The 15,714-nt window shown below is 33.8% G+C and overlaps 1 protein-coding gene and 1 long non-coding RNA gene across 3 annotated transcripts; one reads left to right on the forward strand and one right to left on the reverse strand.

Annotated features, from left to right (window-relative positions):
- Positions 1–1,968: 1,968 nt before the first annotated feature.
- Positions 1,969–3,375, reverse strand: LOC141405924 (uncharacterized). The gene is made up of 2 exons (XM_073990816.1): positions 3,227–3,375; positions 1,969–3,149 (listed from the first exon to the last, which is right to left on the reverse strand). The coding sequence occupies exons 1-2, from the start codon at positions 3,270–3,272 to the stop codon at positions 2,065–2,067; spliced, it is 1,131 nt and encodes a 376-aa protein (XP_073846917.1). The 5' UTR covers positions 3,273–3,375; the 3' UTR covers positions 1,969–2,064.
- A 205-nt stretch (positions 3,376–3,580) lies between these two features.
- LOC141405926 (uncharacterized) lies at positions 3,581–6,809 on the forward strand. Of its 2 annotated transcripts, XR_012413284.1 has the most exons (5): positions 3,659–4,018; positions 4,104–4,364; positions 4,425–5,895; positions 5,972–6,225; positions 6,291–6,809. It is a non-coding gene; the product is annotated as an uncharacterized lncRNA (long non-coding RNA). The 2 variants fall into 2 exon arrangements; XR_012413285.1 differs by having other exon boundaries at positions 3,581–5,895; positions 6,276–6,809.
- Positions 6,810–15,714: the final 8,905 nt, after the last annotated feature.

The following is a 15,714-nucleotide window of genomic DNA, read 5'->3' on the forward strand; positions in this document are numbered from 1 at the left end:
TGTAAGTAGAAGACACCCAAAAGGTGTATTCAATAAATAGAAGACCAACTGAAGGTGTCTTTTATAAAAAAGACCTCCTAAAGGGTCTTCTATATATAGAAGACCTCTTAAAGGGGTCTTCTATAGATAGAAGACCTTCTAAAGGGGTCTGCTATATATAGAAGACCTCCTAAGGGGGTCTTCTATAGATAAAATACCTCCTAAAGGGGTCTTCTATAGATAGAAGACCTCCTAAAAGTATCTTCTCATAAAGGTGTCTTCTATAAATATATTATATTCTAAAGGTGTCTTCTTTAAATAGAAAACCTCCTAACGGTGTCTTCTACAGATAAAATAACTCCTAAAGTATTCTTCTATAGATAAAAGACCTCCTAGAAGTGATTTCTATAGATAGAAGACCTCCTAAAGGTGTCTTCTATAAAAGGAGTACACCCTAAACGTGTATTCTATAGACAGGGGACTTTCTAGAGGTATATTTTATGAATAGAAGACCTCCTAAAATTGTCTTCTATAGATAGAAGACTTCATAAAGTGTCTTCTACAGATAGAAAACCTTTTAAAGTTGTTTTCTATAAATAGAAGACCTAAAAGGGTCTTCTGTAGATGGGGACCTCCTAAATGGGATCTTCTATAGACTGGGGACCATCTAAAGGGGGTCTTCTGTAGATAGCAGACCTCCTACAGCGGTCTTTTATAGATAGAAAGCTTCCTTAAGGGATCTTATATATGTAGATAGAAGGCCTTCTAAAGAGATCTTCTATAGATGGAAGACCTCCTAAAGAAGTCTTTTATAAATTGAAGACCCTCTAAAGGGATCTTCTATAAATAGTCGAACTCCTAAAGGAATCTTCTATAGATGGGTGTGTGCTATATATATGTGAATATCTAGTTTTGATGGACTTCGTGTATACATTTTATTATTTTAATTTTAAAAACTGCACACCCGCCTTGCACGCTGAATCCCCGGTTTCGATTTTCAGCCAGGCAAATTCAAATTTTCTACTGTGGAAAAATACCCCTCGGTGTAATGTTGGCGACATTTGCTGAGTATTACAGCCATGTAAAACTTCTCTTAATATACACCGTTCGGACTCGGTCCCATTCATTGAGCTAATAGCTTTGTTCCTTTACTTTTTTAATGGTGAAAGTGGTAAAAGAGAAAAGTGTCAAAATTGCTCTCTCATGAACATTTTTACCAGAAAAGTCTGGTAGCAACGTCAAAAGGAAACGTAAAAAATCAATTTTCTTCTTTTATTTTAGTTTTTAATTTTAGTTGTCAGCGTTCGACTTTTTCTTCTGTTTTTCGATCATTTTTTTCATTGTGAAATTATCGTCAAACAAATGTTGAAAAATCAATTCTACCATTTTTTACCTGAAGAAATTTGTCTGGTAGCCTGTGGTAGAAGAAAAAGGCATATGTGCGATCTCACCTCTCTCACTCTCTTAAAAATTGCTGCCAGTTTTACCACTTTTTGGGGTTAACGAACGCTTTGCAGGTTAAAAATGGTAACAAATGGTAAAAATGGTAACCTCAGGTAAGTAAAGGAACGCAGCTAATGTATATGGGGGTGCATTCATTGATATGAGAGAAGTCTACTTTGTCCATTCTGAGATGTTTGTCGAAGAATGTTAGATGTTTTTAGAGATTTAGGGTCACTATCTACAGAAATATGAACTTCCATCAGGAAAACTGTATATCGTTGTAATCAGAATATCTACGACTATCTATGGTGAAAATCTGAAAGTCAAGACTAATATCTCAAGGCTACTTATGGTAGAAGACTTCAATCCAATATGGGAGATGTCCTTGAACGACACTTGTTTCAAATATACTATAGATTATCAATTGATTTTTTTTCTTTTTATTTCATTTATCTTTAGCATAGGTCAAAATAAAATTCAAGACTTACCTTTCTTTAACTATGCTGGGACACATTTGAACATTTGTAGATTCCAAAAAGTTGATAGTTGTCTTATAATTAATTTATTGCATATTAGGAGGAATTCATAACATTATTGATTATTCGCTCTTCAATTCGAAAAACAAAATTCTTACGGCATATCTTAACACATAATTTCCTTAAGCGATTGTACATTCTTACGATAACAGGCAAAGCTACATAGTGGTAAATTTGTTTTTGAACAATTGTATACTTTCGGCTGACCGCAACCTGGTATACCACATAACTGTCGTGGTGGCGGTTCTTTGGGTGCTTGTGGCTTAAGTGGAAATTCTACTCCCACTGGTAGATGGATGAAACCACCTTCTGCTGTATTTTTATAACTTATCACCGGTGTGGCCTCTTTGGCATTCTTTGGTTTGGCAGATGAACGATTTTTACTCTCCTGTTTCTTGAGTAAACGTTCCATTGTTTTCTTTTTATCTTTTTCACGTTTTTCATCTGCCTGTTGCTTACGTTTTAGTGTCTTCAAAGCTGCTTTTTGTATTTCTTCAGCAGTTTGAGGTTTCTCTTTCTCCTTATAGCCAGTTGGTAGGGCAATGAGGGTTTCTGTAAAACCTGGTGCCGATTCAACATCATTGTTACGATCATACATTGCCCTTTGACGAGCCGTCATCAATTTGGGATCTTTTATTTTACGCAGCTCCACATCTTCAACTTCTTCCAATTTACCCGACTCGATGGCCGTAAGCCATCGTTCCTCTTCACTGGAAGTACCACTGTCACGTCGTTTCTTTGATTTTTTGGAATTACCACCAGCCACCGCAACACTGGATGTGGAGGCGCTCGTTGGTTTATTTGTGGGAGTCTGTGCATTATCTTGCTTTTTGCTGGCTTTCTTAACCTTCTCCACTTTTTCTATGACTTGACCACCACATTCCTCCTCCAGTTTCGTTTCATCCATGCTACAATCCAATGTTACCTCCTCCACTTCTATGTCCACATTCTCCTCATCATAGACAATGGACGATGTGTTGTCGTTGTTTATCTGCATTTCATGTGAGAAGTTTTCATCCACAATTATATCTTCTTCGACGACTTGAGCCTCTGGAATTGGTTGTGGCGGCTTTGGAGTGGTTTTTATTGTTGTTGACTCCAGTTTTTCCAATTTGTTGTGCTTCGAAGAGGAGGATTTATGATGTTTGTGTTTTTTACGAGATTTATCTCGATGCTCCTTGTGATGGTGCTCTGCGGAAATGAGAAAGGTCAAATGATTGCAATTCGCTCGTTTTGTTTACAAGGCGCTGTATGCTTCTTCTTCTTACCAGATTTTTCCTTTTTGCCCATCTTTCCTATATCCTTGCTATTCATTCCCTTTTCAACAACAAAATGCAAATTACGAAAGAAGAGTAAATATTAATGAACGATAAACACTGGTAATCAAAACAAAAATGTCGCTAGGTAATAGGAGAATTGCCAGATTAGAATTTTCAACGGCTGATTAGTAGACATCGTATTGTAACGTAACGAATTTTTACGTTGAAATGGCGGACTGGAAAAAATAAATTCGTTAAGGAATTAAAAAACAGAAGTCTCTCTTGTCTGTTGGAACAATTATATTATTATAACCCCCCCATGGCCCAATTACAGGTCATCCATCAAGCGAATTCAAAGTAGTAGTAGTAGTAATCAATTTATTGAGACTTATTTTCTTTTCGATGACACATGAAATGTACAGGGAATGATTAGCTTAATTTAGAACTATGATTGTCTTATTCTAACACGTTTGTGATGTGAGATGCTACTTGCAAGTAAAAAATTTGAAGATATATATGTGTAAACATAAACGATAAAGTGAGAAAGGCTTGCTCCCGGCCTGAACAGTTGCTGACAGAGCATTTGACGTCTGCCAAAATAAATAATTTCTTAAAACTAAATAACAAAAACAATTCGAGTGTGTCTGTTTTGAGTTGTCAAACAGAGCATTTACAAATGTAAACAAACAATGAATGGTCAATTATGACTAGATAAAATAGTAAAGTATATAAGAATTTAAATATTTATCACAGGAAAGCGATTATTCCAAATAAACATAATTTGGATGTTATAAAAGAAGTGTAAGTGGTTAAAATATCACAGTTGAAACGAATTCTCTGCTGTAGAGAAAATAATATAAGTGTAAAATTGTTAAACTTATTCTAGAATAAAATATCATCCCCTATGGGTGCCTGGGCTGGTTTTGGTATAAAACTGTGGTGTTGTATTGCCTGGAACGGCGTCAATTATTTCGTTGAGGATGCCAATTATGGACAGGTACTGGGTTGATGACCACGAGATATCTTTATCTCTGTCATAAATTTCATTCATGAATATGTTATCATGAGTTGGGAGCTTTTCGACGAATCGCTTTTGGAGGTTGAGGGCGTATAGAGACAGTGGTTCTATTCCTGCAGTGTCGTAAATGTAAGTATTAGAAAACATTTTCGTGGGATTTTCAAATTTCTTGTTTATACTCCTTCGTAGAATTTTCCGCTCAAAGATCTCCAACTCTTTCATAACGGACGGTGAAATGGAAAACCAAATTGGGAATCCGTACAACAGCACTGAGCGGATGGCAACCTTGTATAGAAGTATTTTAGTCTTCTGCGGCAAGTATTTGCTGTTGAATAAGTATGAAAACGAGCCAACTACTTTCTTTGCTCTTTCTATTGTTGTTCTCACGTGTGAGTTAAATTTAAGTAGATTATTAAACGTAACTCCGAGATATTTTATGGATGAATTAAACGGAATTTGAACACCGTCTAATGCAGTTTGCAGCATCTTACTTTGTGGTACCACATGTTTTGGACATTTCCCCGATGCGTTCCTTATGCAAATAGCCTGGGATTTAGCTGCATTAATCCGTATACCCCACTTTTTGTAATATTGGTGTATTACATGTAAATGTTCCTCTGCGTGATGCAGCGCCAGCTCTGGCGAACCACTGTGCGCGTAAATAAGGCAATCATCGGCATAAAGAATTGCTTTTGAGTGCATTGTGGAGTGAGGAAAGTCGTTCAAAAAAATGTTGAATAGGAAAGGTGCTAGAACGCTTCCTTGGGGAACTCCGCTGCTAACCGCTCCCTGAATTGATTTGTCGTTCTTAATTTGAACGAAGAATTTGCGATCAGACAGGTAACTATGTATTATCTTGATTAAAAATGGATCCACACCCAAGTCAATCAATTTGTATACAATTCCTTTGTGGCACACAGAGTCAAATGCCTTTTCTATATCTAACGATATGGCTACAGTACAAATTTGATTTCTCAAATTTGCTGTAATATCGTTATGAAACTTTAGAAGAGCGTGTTGTGTTGAATGTCTTTGTTGAAAACCAAATTGAAAGTTGGATATTGGGTTGGTTATAAACTCATTTTCTATTTTCTCCTTCAGGACATGTTCCAGAATTTTTCCAAGATTTGATAGAAGGGATATCGGACGATAGTCAGCAACAGACTCACTATTGGGTTTCTTCTGGATTGGAACAATTTTCGCTAGCTTCCATATTTTGGGAAAGTAACCATTGTTGATGGAATTGTTGCAAATACATGTTATAATTCGCAAAGCGGTTTCAGGAAATTTGCGTATAACGAAATTTGAGATTCCATCAACGCCACTTGATTTTTTATTATTGATTCTTTGAACAATTTCCTTAATTTTTTCAGGATTGGTGAAATGGTAATCATCGGGATTTAAGATTGAGTTGAATTGACTGTCAAATGAATAGATACTTGGAGTTGTGGATGTGAGAATTGATGAAATTCTAGATTGCAGAATATCCTGTGGAAATTCTGGAATCGTTTCTCGAAAAAAGAGGAATAGCATTGGTGGAAATGATTTGCAATTTCGGAGCTGTTGGTAATAGTGCTATTATTGACTTGCAATTGCTGGCAGAATGGGGACTTCTTTTTACCGCTGAACTTATAAATCTCTTTAAACGCTGTTGGACCAGGTTTGATATTTTGTAGACGATTATTGAATATATTAGCTTGCTCAATATTAATGGATTCTTTTATAATAACTTTTAGAAGCTGAATTTGTTTGGACAATATACGATACTCACTGCTCATTCTATTTCCCGTTCGATGAAATATCTTTTTTAGCTCTTTCTGCCATTGATATTTTACCTTATACAACCGCTTTGATCTTTCTGAGAGAGGAAACAGGCCATTGCTGATGGTGATTTTCTGTGAATGATCATCATGAACAGAGTTGAAACAGCTGTTGAAGGAATCAATTAATCCATCGATATCATCGTTATTGAGATTAGTTTCTGACAAAGGTAACATATGTTGGCAAGCGTATCCAAAATCTCTGCTAAAATTCTCCCAGTTTGTGTTCTTGTAGGAAGTATATGATTGAGGAGCATTCAAAATTAACTCGGAACAATCTATTTGTATTGACAACTTCAGCGGAAAATGATCAGAAAATGATGGTAGAGACGATATTGAAAAATTTGATGTGGTATGGTCAATTAACTTGGAGCTGATAAGGAAATGATCCAAATAAGATGGCCCATTAGGATATGATGGTGAGGCATCACACACTCTAACCACATCTAAAATATTGGACTGCAACCAGGATTTCAATGATCTTCCGTTGGAATTCTCTGCAATATCACCCCAATCCGGGCGAATTCAAAGAAAAACAACGATTTTAAATGTCAAAATTTATAAACAGAGGCGAACAAATTTTTGAGGCGAATTTCTTTTCCTGTCAATTCAGGTAGATACATACAAAACATTTCCGAGAAAAAGTTGTTCCCGTAGTTATTTTTGTTTGACGAAAAAGAAAATATCAGCTGATCGAACTTGAAATGCTAAAATAAGTTATTGTAAATTAAATTCTCATACAAAACACAACAAATGCTGACTTTTTACATGTATAACATTGGGTTTATTTGTTTTCTGTTTTCGAGATACATCTACCTGTTTCTGTACAGTTTGACACTTCTATACCTCACACTCATGGTACAATAATACAGGTAGCATTATCATGCCAGCTGATGGTAACATAATGTGTCAAGTGCATTGAATTTATGTCAAATTTTGACACCTTATGTTACCAACAATTGCCGATGCGGCTACCTGTGTATTTGTACCATGCTCACACTCGAATTCAAATGACAAATACGAATTTTGACAGCTCAAATCGAAACCATCTGATTTTGGTGGATGACTAATTGGGTCATGATTTTGACATTTGAAATCTTTGTTTTTCCTCGAATTCGCTCTCCATTTAACCCAACCTTTACACATGCCAGTGACAGTTCGAAAAATTCAATACATACACAATATTTTACTACCACAATTACATTTTTTGAATTGTCGACTCCACTGGCACTAGATTTTTCATGCCAGCAAAATTTTGAGCTGGCTGCCAATGAAAAAAGAGTTGCCGAGACTATTTTTTAATCCATGTACATTTTTGTTTCTTTTAAGAATGCAAAGATTTAATGCATATTTTCAAAAAGATTAGGAAACACAAATAATACGTCTTGGCAGCTGCAATATTGTTACGGAATTAGATTTAACTAATCTCCGTGTAGACGTTGTTTTATTCCCCGATACGATTTGTACCAAATAAAACAGGGTTCGTTTTAGATTACGTTTCTACAATGCTTTATTTACTTTATTACACTTATTCAGAACCGACTTTAATTATTAAGCACACAGCAAATCTCTAGTTAGCACGCAGCTACTCTTTTACCGATCTGTTCAGTTCAACGCTTAAAACACAACTCACCCAATGTTGCCATTCGTAACTCTATTTATACCCAAAATCTCCTTGGTCTAGAAATATCTAGAAATATGGCAACAACTCGAATCTGTGCAGCGAACACACAGACGCACATTCGCACTAAGCGAACATCCATACTCACATACATACAAGCACAGTAATGACGTAACTACAACAACAAACAACTACACGAAATACAAGAAGTAGGAACTAAACGATAATTACATTATTGTTGCAAAACAAAACAAACAAAAGAACATTAACAAAAGGTAATGTAACGACTAGAATGATGAAGAGAGTTCTACATGGTAGTTGTTGTTGCTTAAATAAAGTAACTGCGTAATAAAAACTTTACGTTACAATTCAAATTTTTAAATTAACGGAAATTAAACTAAACTAACTTAAACCTATCAGTTACATTCGTAACAATATATTAGTGGTTAGTAAAGACATAATTTTGATGTTTTTCATGCAAATATAGGTTGATAAATAATTTCCCCTCTGGGATTATACAATATTGAAAAGGCGGCAATACCAGATTCATTATGTTTATGACTGAAAACAATCTTTTTAAAACGAAATAAAATAAGACGTAATAATATATGTTGTGAATTGTGTTTTAAATCTGAAATATAATGCAATTTTGTGTGTTATATAATAATTTTGGAATTGAACTTGCACTTGCATGTGTAAACACACAAGAAAACTGCATGCCAGTCGAACACTTTTTCGGCATTTTCGAGTATAATACATGTACTCAATTGGCACCAATTTACTGGCATGTGTAACGGAAGTGTTACCTAAGCTGAACTATTCTTGCTTCATATACTAATTGGCTTTGGATGTTGTCTTCCCATCACCAATTACGATTTCGACATGTACTAAAAATTTTTGTTTCTTTTGATATTTTGAAACAAAACGAAAAAAAAAAACATAAATTTTTAAATTGCTTTAATCCTATCCACAAGGCTTTAGAAAACACCTCAATGATTTATTTGTGATTGCTACACTTTTGTTGTTATATAAGTCCCGGTCTACACTAGAGTAAATTTCATTATAAAAATGCATGAAATTAGGTGTTCTTACATCGAATTCCCCATTACAGCAATTTCATGATTTTACTCTACCATGGAAGTCAATCTAGAGACTCATAATTTCATGTTAAAATTTCAATGAAATTATTCTACTGTGGCCCGGGACTAAGTTTGACTTGCCTAATGTAATTTAGGACTATGATCTTGTACATTCTTCTTTAAAAAAAATTGTTTCTTGAAACAAAAAAGACTTTATTTCTTGAATATCTTACGTCGCCTAACTAATATGGATTTTCAACGTATGAGAATTAAAAGTTTGGACAACGCCTGCGCTACCGCGATCTCAAACAAATCTATTGTTTCCCCATCAGGTGGGTTGCATTGAGAACATCAGTGGTGGTGTCAACAACATAAGTGGAAGTTGCTGTAAGAATTGTGTGCCTTCCAATTGCTGTCAGAATAGAAACCTTAAAAGTTTGGCCGCTATCCAAAAGTTTCAAACTAATGAAATCATCCATCATAACCTACATAAGAATATGTTGTGGCTAAGGGGAATTCTAGCCAAACTGACATACAAAAGACTAGAATAGGTACAACAAAAAAGCCGAGTTGGTTGCAATATCATCATCACCACCACCTCTTCATCGAAGGTGAAGGCAAATGCGGAAAATGAAATCCCTTGCAAAATAATGTACAGATGAAATGAGATAAATTATAACTTAATGAGATTCATAGCCTTGAATTTTAGGTGATCTTATTAGTGGAAAATGATACAGCCGATTTGGGGTTACATGTCGCACCAAAACGTTGATCAGGTACATTCAAAGCTTCGTTTACTTAACTTTGAAGTTTTATGTTGAAAAATGGGCCATGAAGTAGAAACAGATTTTTGGTGGAAGCTTGGCCAAATGCAACAAAGTGCTACAATCAATGTCTGGTCAGGAAGGCACTTTTTATCAATTAAAAGACCACATAATTAGAACAAAAAATCTATGTTATTAAATTTTTTGTCAACATATTTTACGTGTCCGATTACTTTCTTTTGCCATTTTTATTTGTTTTAGAAAATTGTATTTATTTTTATTAGGGTTATGTCTTTTTGAAATTTTTTCTCAAAAATAATTTCCTGTCGTGAGAATGAATGAACTTTTGCCTATTAATACCTAAAATAGACTTATTCAATTTTATTATAAACAAGTAAGAAAAGTCTATAGTCGGACGGAGCCGACCATGGGATACCCTATACCACTATCCCTGGACAATCGCTCTCCACGGAACTTCTTTTCAATGATTGTGAAAATTTAATTATCAAATATCAGAGATGTAATGTATAATACTTATGACCAAAACCAAAAAGTTATCTAGCATGACAAAGACATTTTTGTAGCAGGAAAGGAAAGCTTAGTTCACACAAACTAAAATGTAATGAAACCCACTTATGTAGTACTACTACTTCCGTTGTTTAACCGCTACGTTATTACAATTTTTTACCAATTTCACACAAAAGTGTCAGTCCTTTTAACCCGCTAAGTATTTTCTGATCTTCACGTTGGTTTGTACGCTTCTTGTTCATCATAAACTCAAACTTTGTTTAAAATTTTGCGGGTTATTATTTTGACCTACAGAGCGGCTACAAAATTGGTTAAAATTTAGTTTTTGGTCCATTTCATCCCCTGAAAATTTCACGATCATCACCAAAAACTAATCATTTCCATCCATTCTGGCCCGAACCCAACCTGCTTAAAAAATTCGTTACAATCGGTCCATAATTGCGGCCTTAAGCTTGTTTACAATTTTTAATAGACGGACAAATATCGCTAAATCGCTTTATCTCGTCGAGATATGAAGATTGGTATACCACATTGGGGGTCTCCGACGAATATTTCGCGGTGTTACATGAATTTTTCCCAAAACAAACTTATAATACCCTTTCCACATAGTGGTGTAGGGTATAAAAAGGTCCCGCACAAACTATTTTTAATTTTTATGACATATAAAATAAAGTTATATATAATATTGTTACGGAATTAGATTTAACTAATCTCCGTGTAGACGTTGTTTTATTCCCCAGTACGATTTGTACCAAATAAAACAGGGTTCGTTTTAGATTACGTTTCTACAATGCTTTATTTACTTTATTACACTTATTCGGAACCGACTTTAATTACTAGCACACAGCTTGTATCTAGTTAGCACGCAGCACTTCTTTTACCGATCTGTTCAGTTGAACGCTTAAAACACAACTACAACAACAAATAAATGCAAGAAAAGAAGTAACAAACTAAACGATAATTACATGATTTTGGCAAAACAAACAAAAGAACATTAACAAAAGGTAATGTAACGACTAGAATGATGAAGAGAGTTCTACATGGTAGTTGTTGTTGCTTAAATAAAAAAAACTGCGTAATAAAACGTTACGTTACAATTCAAATTTTTAAATTAAACTAAATTAACTTAAACCTATCAGTTACATTCGTAACAATATAAAATGATATATATGTAATAATACGATGATAAAATTAGTTAGAAACAAATGTCATTTTGTCATTTGGTTATGTCGTGTGCCCCTATATCTTGTTTTCCGTTAAATTAAAATGTACATTAAAATTTAAATTAAAATTTAAAATAAAATATAATTGCAGTTGCTTATGTTTTAAGTATTCTTTTCAGCCTCATATTGCTTCTTCTTCTTTTATTGAATGTAAAATATGCTAGGATAACCTAATCTAAACCAGCCATCATTTAGCATAATCTTTAAAAACAATCAATTCGCAGCATCGTTGACATTGGATTTAAACTTTTTAAATGCTATTGGATGTACACAGTCTTACATAAGTATACGTACGCCCCATAAATCTCGGGTTTTAGAAAAAGTAATGATATTTATGAAATTCCAAGTACACAGGTTTATTTCGTCTCACTAATAAACAATATTTAATACAACAAAAGTATATTCCATAATATAAATAACGGTAAATTTTACAAATACCAAAAAATGATACTTACAAAAGTATACATACGCCCCATGGCAGAACTACCAGGTAGTGGTATCACACCAGCTGATTGAATATGAAAAGTCAAATCCCTTTATAAAAAAATTATGTTTGTTGTAATTTCCCCAACAACATAAAGAAAGTTTTGACATAACATATTCAAAATTTTACGATGCCACTACCTGGGTAATTGTGCCATGATACGCCCCAAGGAAATATGAGTATTATCGTACAATTTATGGAATTAGCAGCAAAATTTATACATTTTATTGTTTTGGCCAATGTGTCTGGGTGTCCGAGATATATTTTAGAGAAAAAAAAATATTTTTTGGGTGTTAAGTGCCGTTATTTAATGCCAAACTTCTTGTATAAGCTCGTTAAAGCGAACCCTTGCTGATTTCTTTCCGTTTTAGGTATTTGAGTATACCAAAGCCACAATATTAGTGTCAGATTATAGATTTTGAGATCCTAGAAAGCTTTTTAGTTGACCTTGTGCATAACACACCTTCCTGGGTGTCGATAAATTCACATTTTTCCTAGGATATCTCAGGAAGTTAATAGTTTCCTCGGAATTCTTGGTTCAAATTACATACAGAAGACCTTGAATTGTGTTTTAATATGGCGTTATATAATCCTTGGACACCAATTGAATCAGAAATGTACAATTATCCGATACTTTCCGACCCTATATTTACGGTAATGGTTATAATACGAAAACTACGTTGTTCACAGTGTAAATTTCATGCTTTTTGGTAGTGATTATATTTTGATGCTTTGGGAGAAGGTTTTTAACAGAATATTTCACATTTCTGATTCAATTGGTGTCCAAGGATTATATAACACCATATTAAAACACAATTCAAGGTCTTCTGTATGTAATTTGAGCCAAGAATTCCGAGGAAACTATTAACTTCCTGAGATATCCTAGGAAAAATGTGAATTTATCGACACCCAGGAAGGTGTGTTATGCACAAGGTCAACTAAAAAGCTTTCTAGGATCTCAAAATCTATAATCTGACACTAATATTGTGGCTTTGGTATACTCAAATACCTAAAACGGAAAGAAATCAGCAAGGGTCCGCTTTAACGAGCTTATACAAGAAGTTTGGCATTAAATAACGGCACTTAACACCAAAAAATTATTTTTTTTTTCTAAAATATATCTCGGACACCCAGACACATTGGCCAAAACAATAAAATGTATAAATTTTGCTGCTAATTCCATAAATTGTACGATAATACTCATATTTCCTTGGGGCGTATGTATACTTTTGTAAGTATCATTTTTTGGTTTTTGTAAAATTTACCGTTATTTATATTATAGAATATACTTTTGTTGTATTAAATATTGTTTATTAGTGAGACGAAATAAACCTGTGTACTTGGAATTTCATAAATATCATTACTTTTTCTAAAACCCGAGATTTATGGGGCGTACGTATACTTATGTAAGACTGTGTATGTACGTGTGAATATGTCCTATAGCCTACATTTCTTTTATGATCACCTGTAATATTAGCTGTGTCTGGTTACCCTAAAATTTGTAACAATTTGTACCAATTGTTGCTGGAAGTCGTCTGTTAACTCAAAAAACCAGCAAAAGAGAGCGATTCGAGAGAGACATTTTGACAGTTCTTTCACTGAGAGCTTGCAAATTCTTGCTGGACAAATTTCTTCTAGCAAGCACTTGCAAGCTCTTCTTCTTCCTGAAAACAATCAATCTGCTGTTTTTAGTTTTTTGTTGATTTATGTTTGTGAAAATTAAAAACAATTTTATTGTGGAAATAACATAGTCTAATTGTATTGTTTTATGGAGAACAAATTTGTAAAGTGGAAAAATACTTTTTTGTTTCATTTTCTTTTTTATTTTTAATAAAATACAACGTGTTTGCTTCCTTTGTTGGCGGACAAATTGTTCTGTTTTGGCAAGTCAGCTGATTGCTTGCTGGTTTTTGCTGGGAAGGTGTCTGTTTACTTTTTAAAATTTTCTAGCAAAAGAGAATAAAAACCCCTTACTCTCTGAGAAAGTTCTTGCTGGACAATTCTTGCTGGGAAAGTAACCAGACAGACTTATTCTCACCTGTATGTTATATTAGTCCCGGGCCACACTAGAGTAATTTCACTGAAATTTTGACATGAAATTATGCGTCTCTAGATCAAACCCGTTCGTGGGTATTGATTTGGTTACGAAGTTTTTCGGCAAATAGCACACACGCGACCCGAACGCAAAGTAAGAGAGCAAATGTTTTGATTTTTTTACTTCAGTCTTGTGCTGAATTTCATGCAAGCAGGTTGATGCCGCTTTATTTGTTTTTTTTTTTTTTTTGGTACACTGAAAAGATTTTGCAGTTGTACAGCAAATATGTGGAGGGAAGAATTTGAAAATGATTTTTTGTTTGTATTAATATTTTTAATGACGCAGAATGCCTCGTCTGCAATGCAACAATAAAAAATGTATATCCATCTTACCTTAGGCGTCATTATAATACGCATACAAAATATCATTTAATGACAGGAAATGTGCGAAAAAATAATATGCCAGCTTAAAGATAATTTAACAAATAAAAATAATAGGTGTCTTAATATTATAAAAGACAAAGGCAATTATGATAATGCCACAATCAAGGCCTCATATAAAATTGCTTTGGAATTGTCCAAGAAATGTAGACCTTTTGAAGATGGGGGGTTTTTTAAAGTTTTTATGTCAGTTTTTTGGAGATACTGATAGAAAAATGGAAGACATTTTCAAAGAGGTGCCTTTATCTCGGTCCACAATAGTCCGCCGCACCGAGTCAATAGGGAAATTCATAGAACATGAAACAAGGGAGAGGATTCGAAATGCGGTATATGTGTCTGTTTGCTTTGATGAAAGCACTGATATAAGGGACACAAGTCAAATGCTAATTTATATTAGAACCGTAGACAATTTGTTCAATGCATTTGAAGAAATTTTAAAGTTGAAATCATTTTATGGAAATGTAACTGGAAAAGCCATTGTTGATACATTCGAAACGGAAGTTTTATCTAAATTTATCCGAATTTCGTTAATTTTATTTTATTATATTTAAGTTAAGACCTTAATGTAAAAATATAAAAAAGAACGAAATCGCTATCATTAATTCACTCTTAGCAATCGCAGTTTTAATAACAGAAACTGAAGTGGATACTTTTGACTGTGATTCACTGTATATTATTTTTAATTTTAGTCATACAAAGCGAACGCGCCAGCAATATATTTTTTCTATTTGAAAATTTTGCCTTTTTAGGCGAATATCATTTTTAGTAGTAATTTTTTTTTAATTTCCCTGTAGGAAATGTCAATAGTGAATCTATACTGACTTACTACTGACATTGTCAACAGTACTACTGACAAACTGTAGACAACTAATGTAATTTCCTATAGACATTTTGTATGAACGTGTCATTCGAAAGTCAGTACTGACAATGGAACTAGTATGTCAATAGTAAGTCAGTAGTTCCTGAGGAACCATGTGTTGACATTGGAGGTAGTGAGTCAGTATAGACATTGGAGGTAGTATGTCAGTATAGACATTGGAGGTAGTAAGTCAGTATAGACATTGGAGGTAGTAAGTCAGTATAGACATTGGAGGTAGTGAGTCAGTATAGACAATGGAGGTAGTGAGTCAGTATAGACGTTGGAGGTAGTGAGTCAATAGTACCAGATTTTCAATACTAATTTGTTTAGCTTATTTGGAACGTTTCATAGATAAAACAGCTATATAGTACGTTTAATAAGAAGATGAAGCTACACATTTGTTTAAATACTATATTTTATTAAAGAATAAAACAAATAATATTAAAAATGCTAAAAATGTACAAATTGCAGTATTTTTATCTTTTTAAATGGCTAAGCCAAAGATTCCACATAAGTAAAAATTAGTAAAAAAAAGACAATGTTTTCAAGGCTGCTTAAACATTTTAACATATAAATAAGAAAAAAACATTTTCGTTTTATTTTCTTGGCCAAGTCGCGCCAATGAC

Source organism: Musca autumnalis, unplaced genomic scaffold (assembly GCF_047663935.1).
Source record: "Musca autumnalis isolate F117 unplaced genomic scaffold, ASM4766393v1 scaffold_5, whole genome shotgun sequence".
Taxonomy (NCBI): Eukaryota; Metazoa; Arthropoda; class Insecta; order Diptera; family Muscidae; genus Musca; species Musca autumnalis.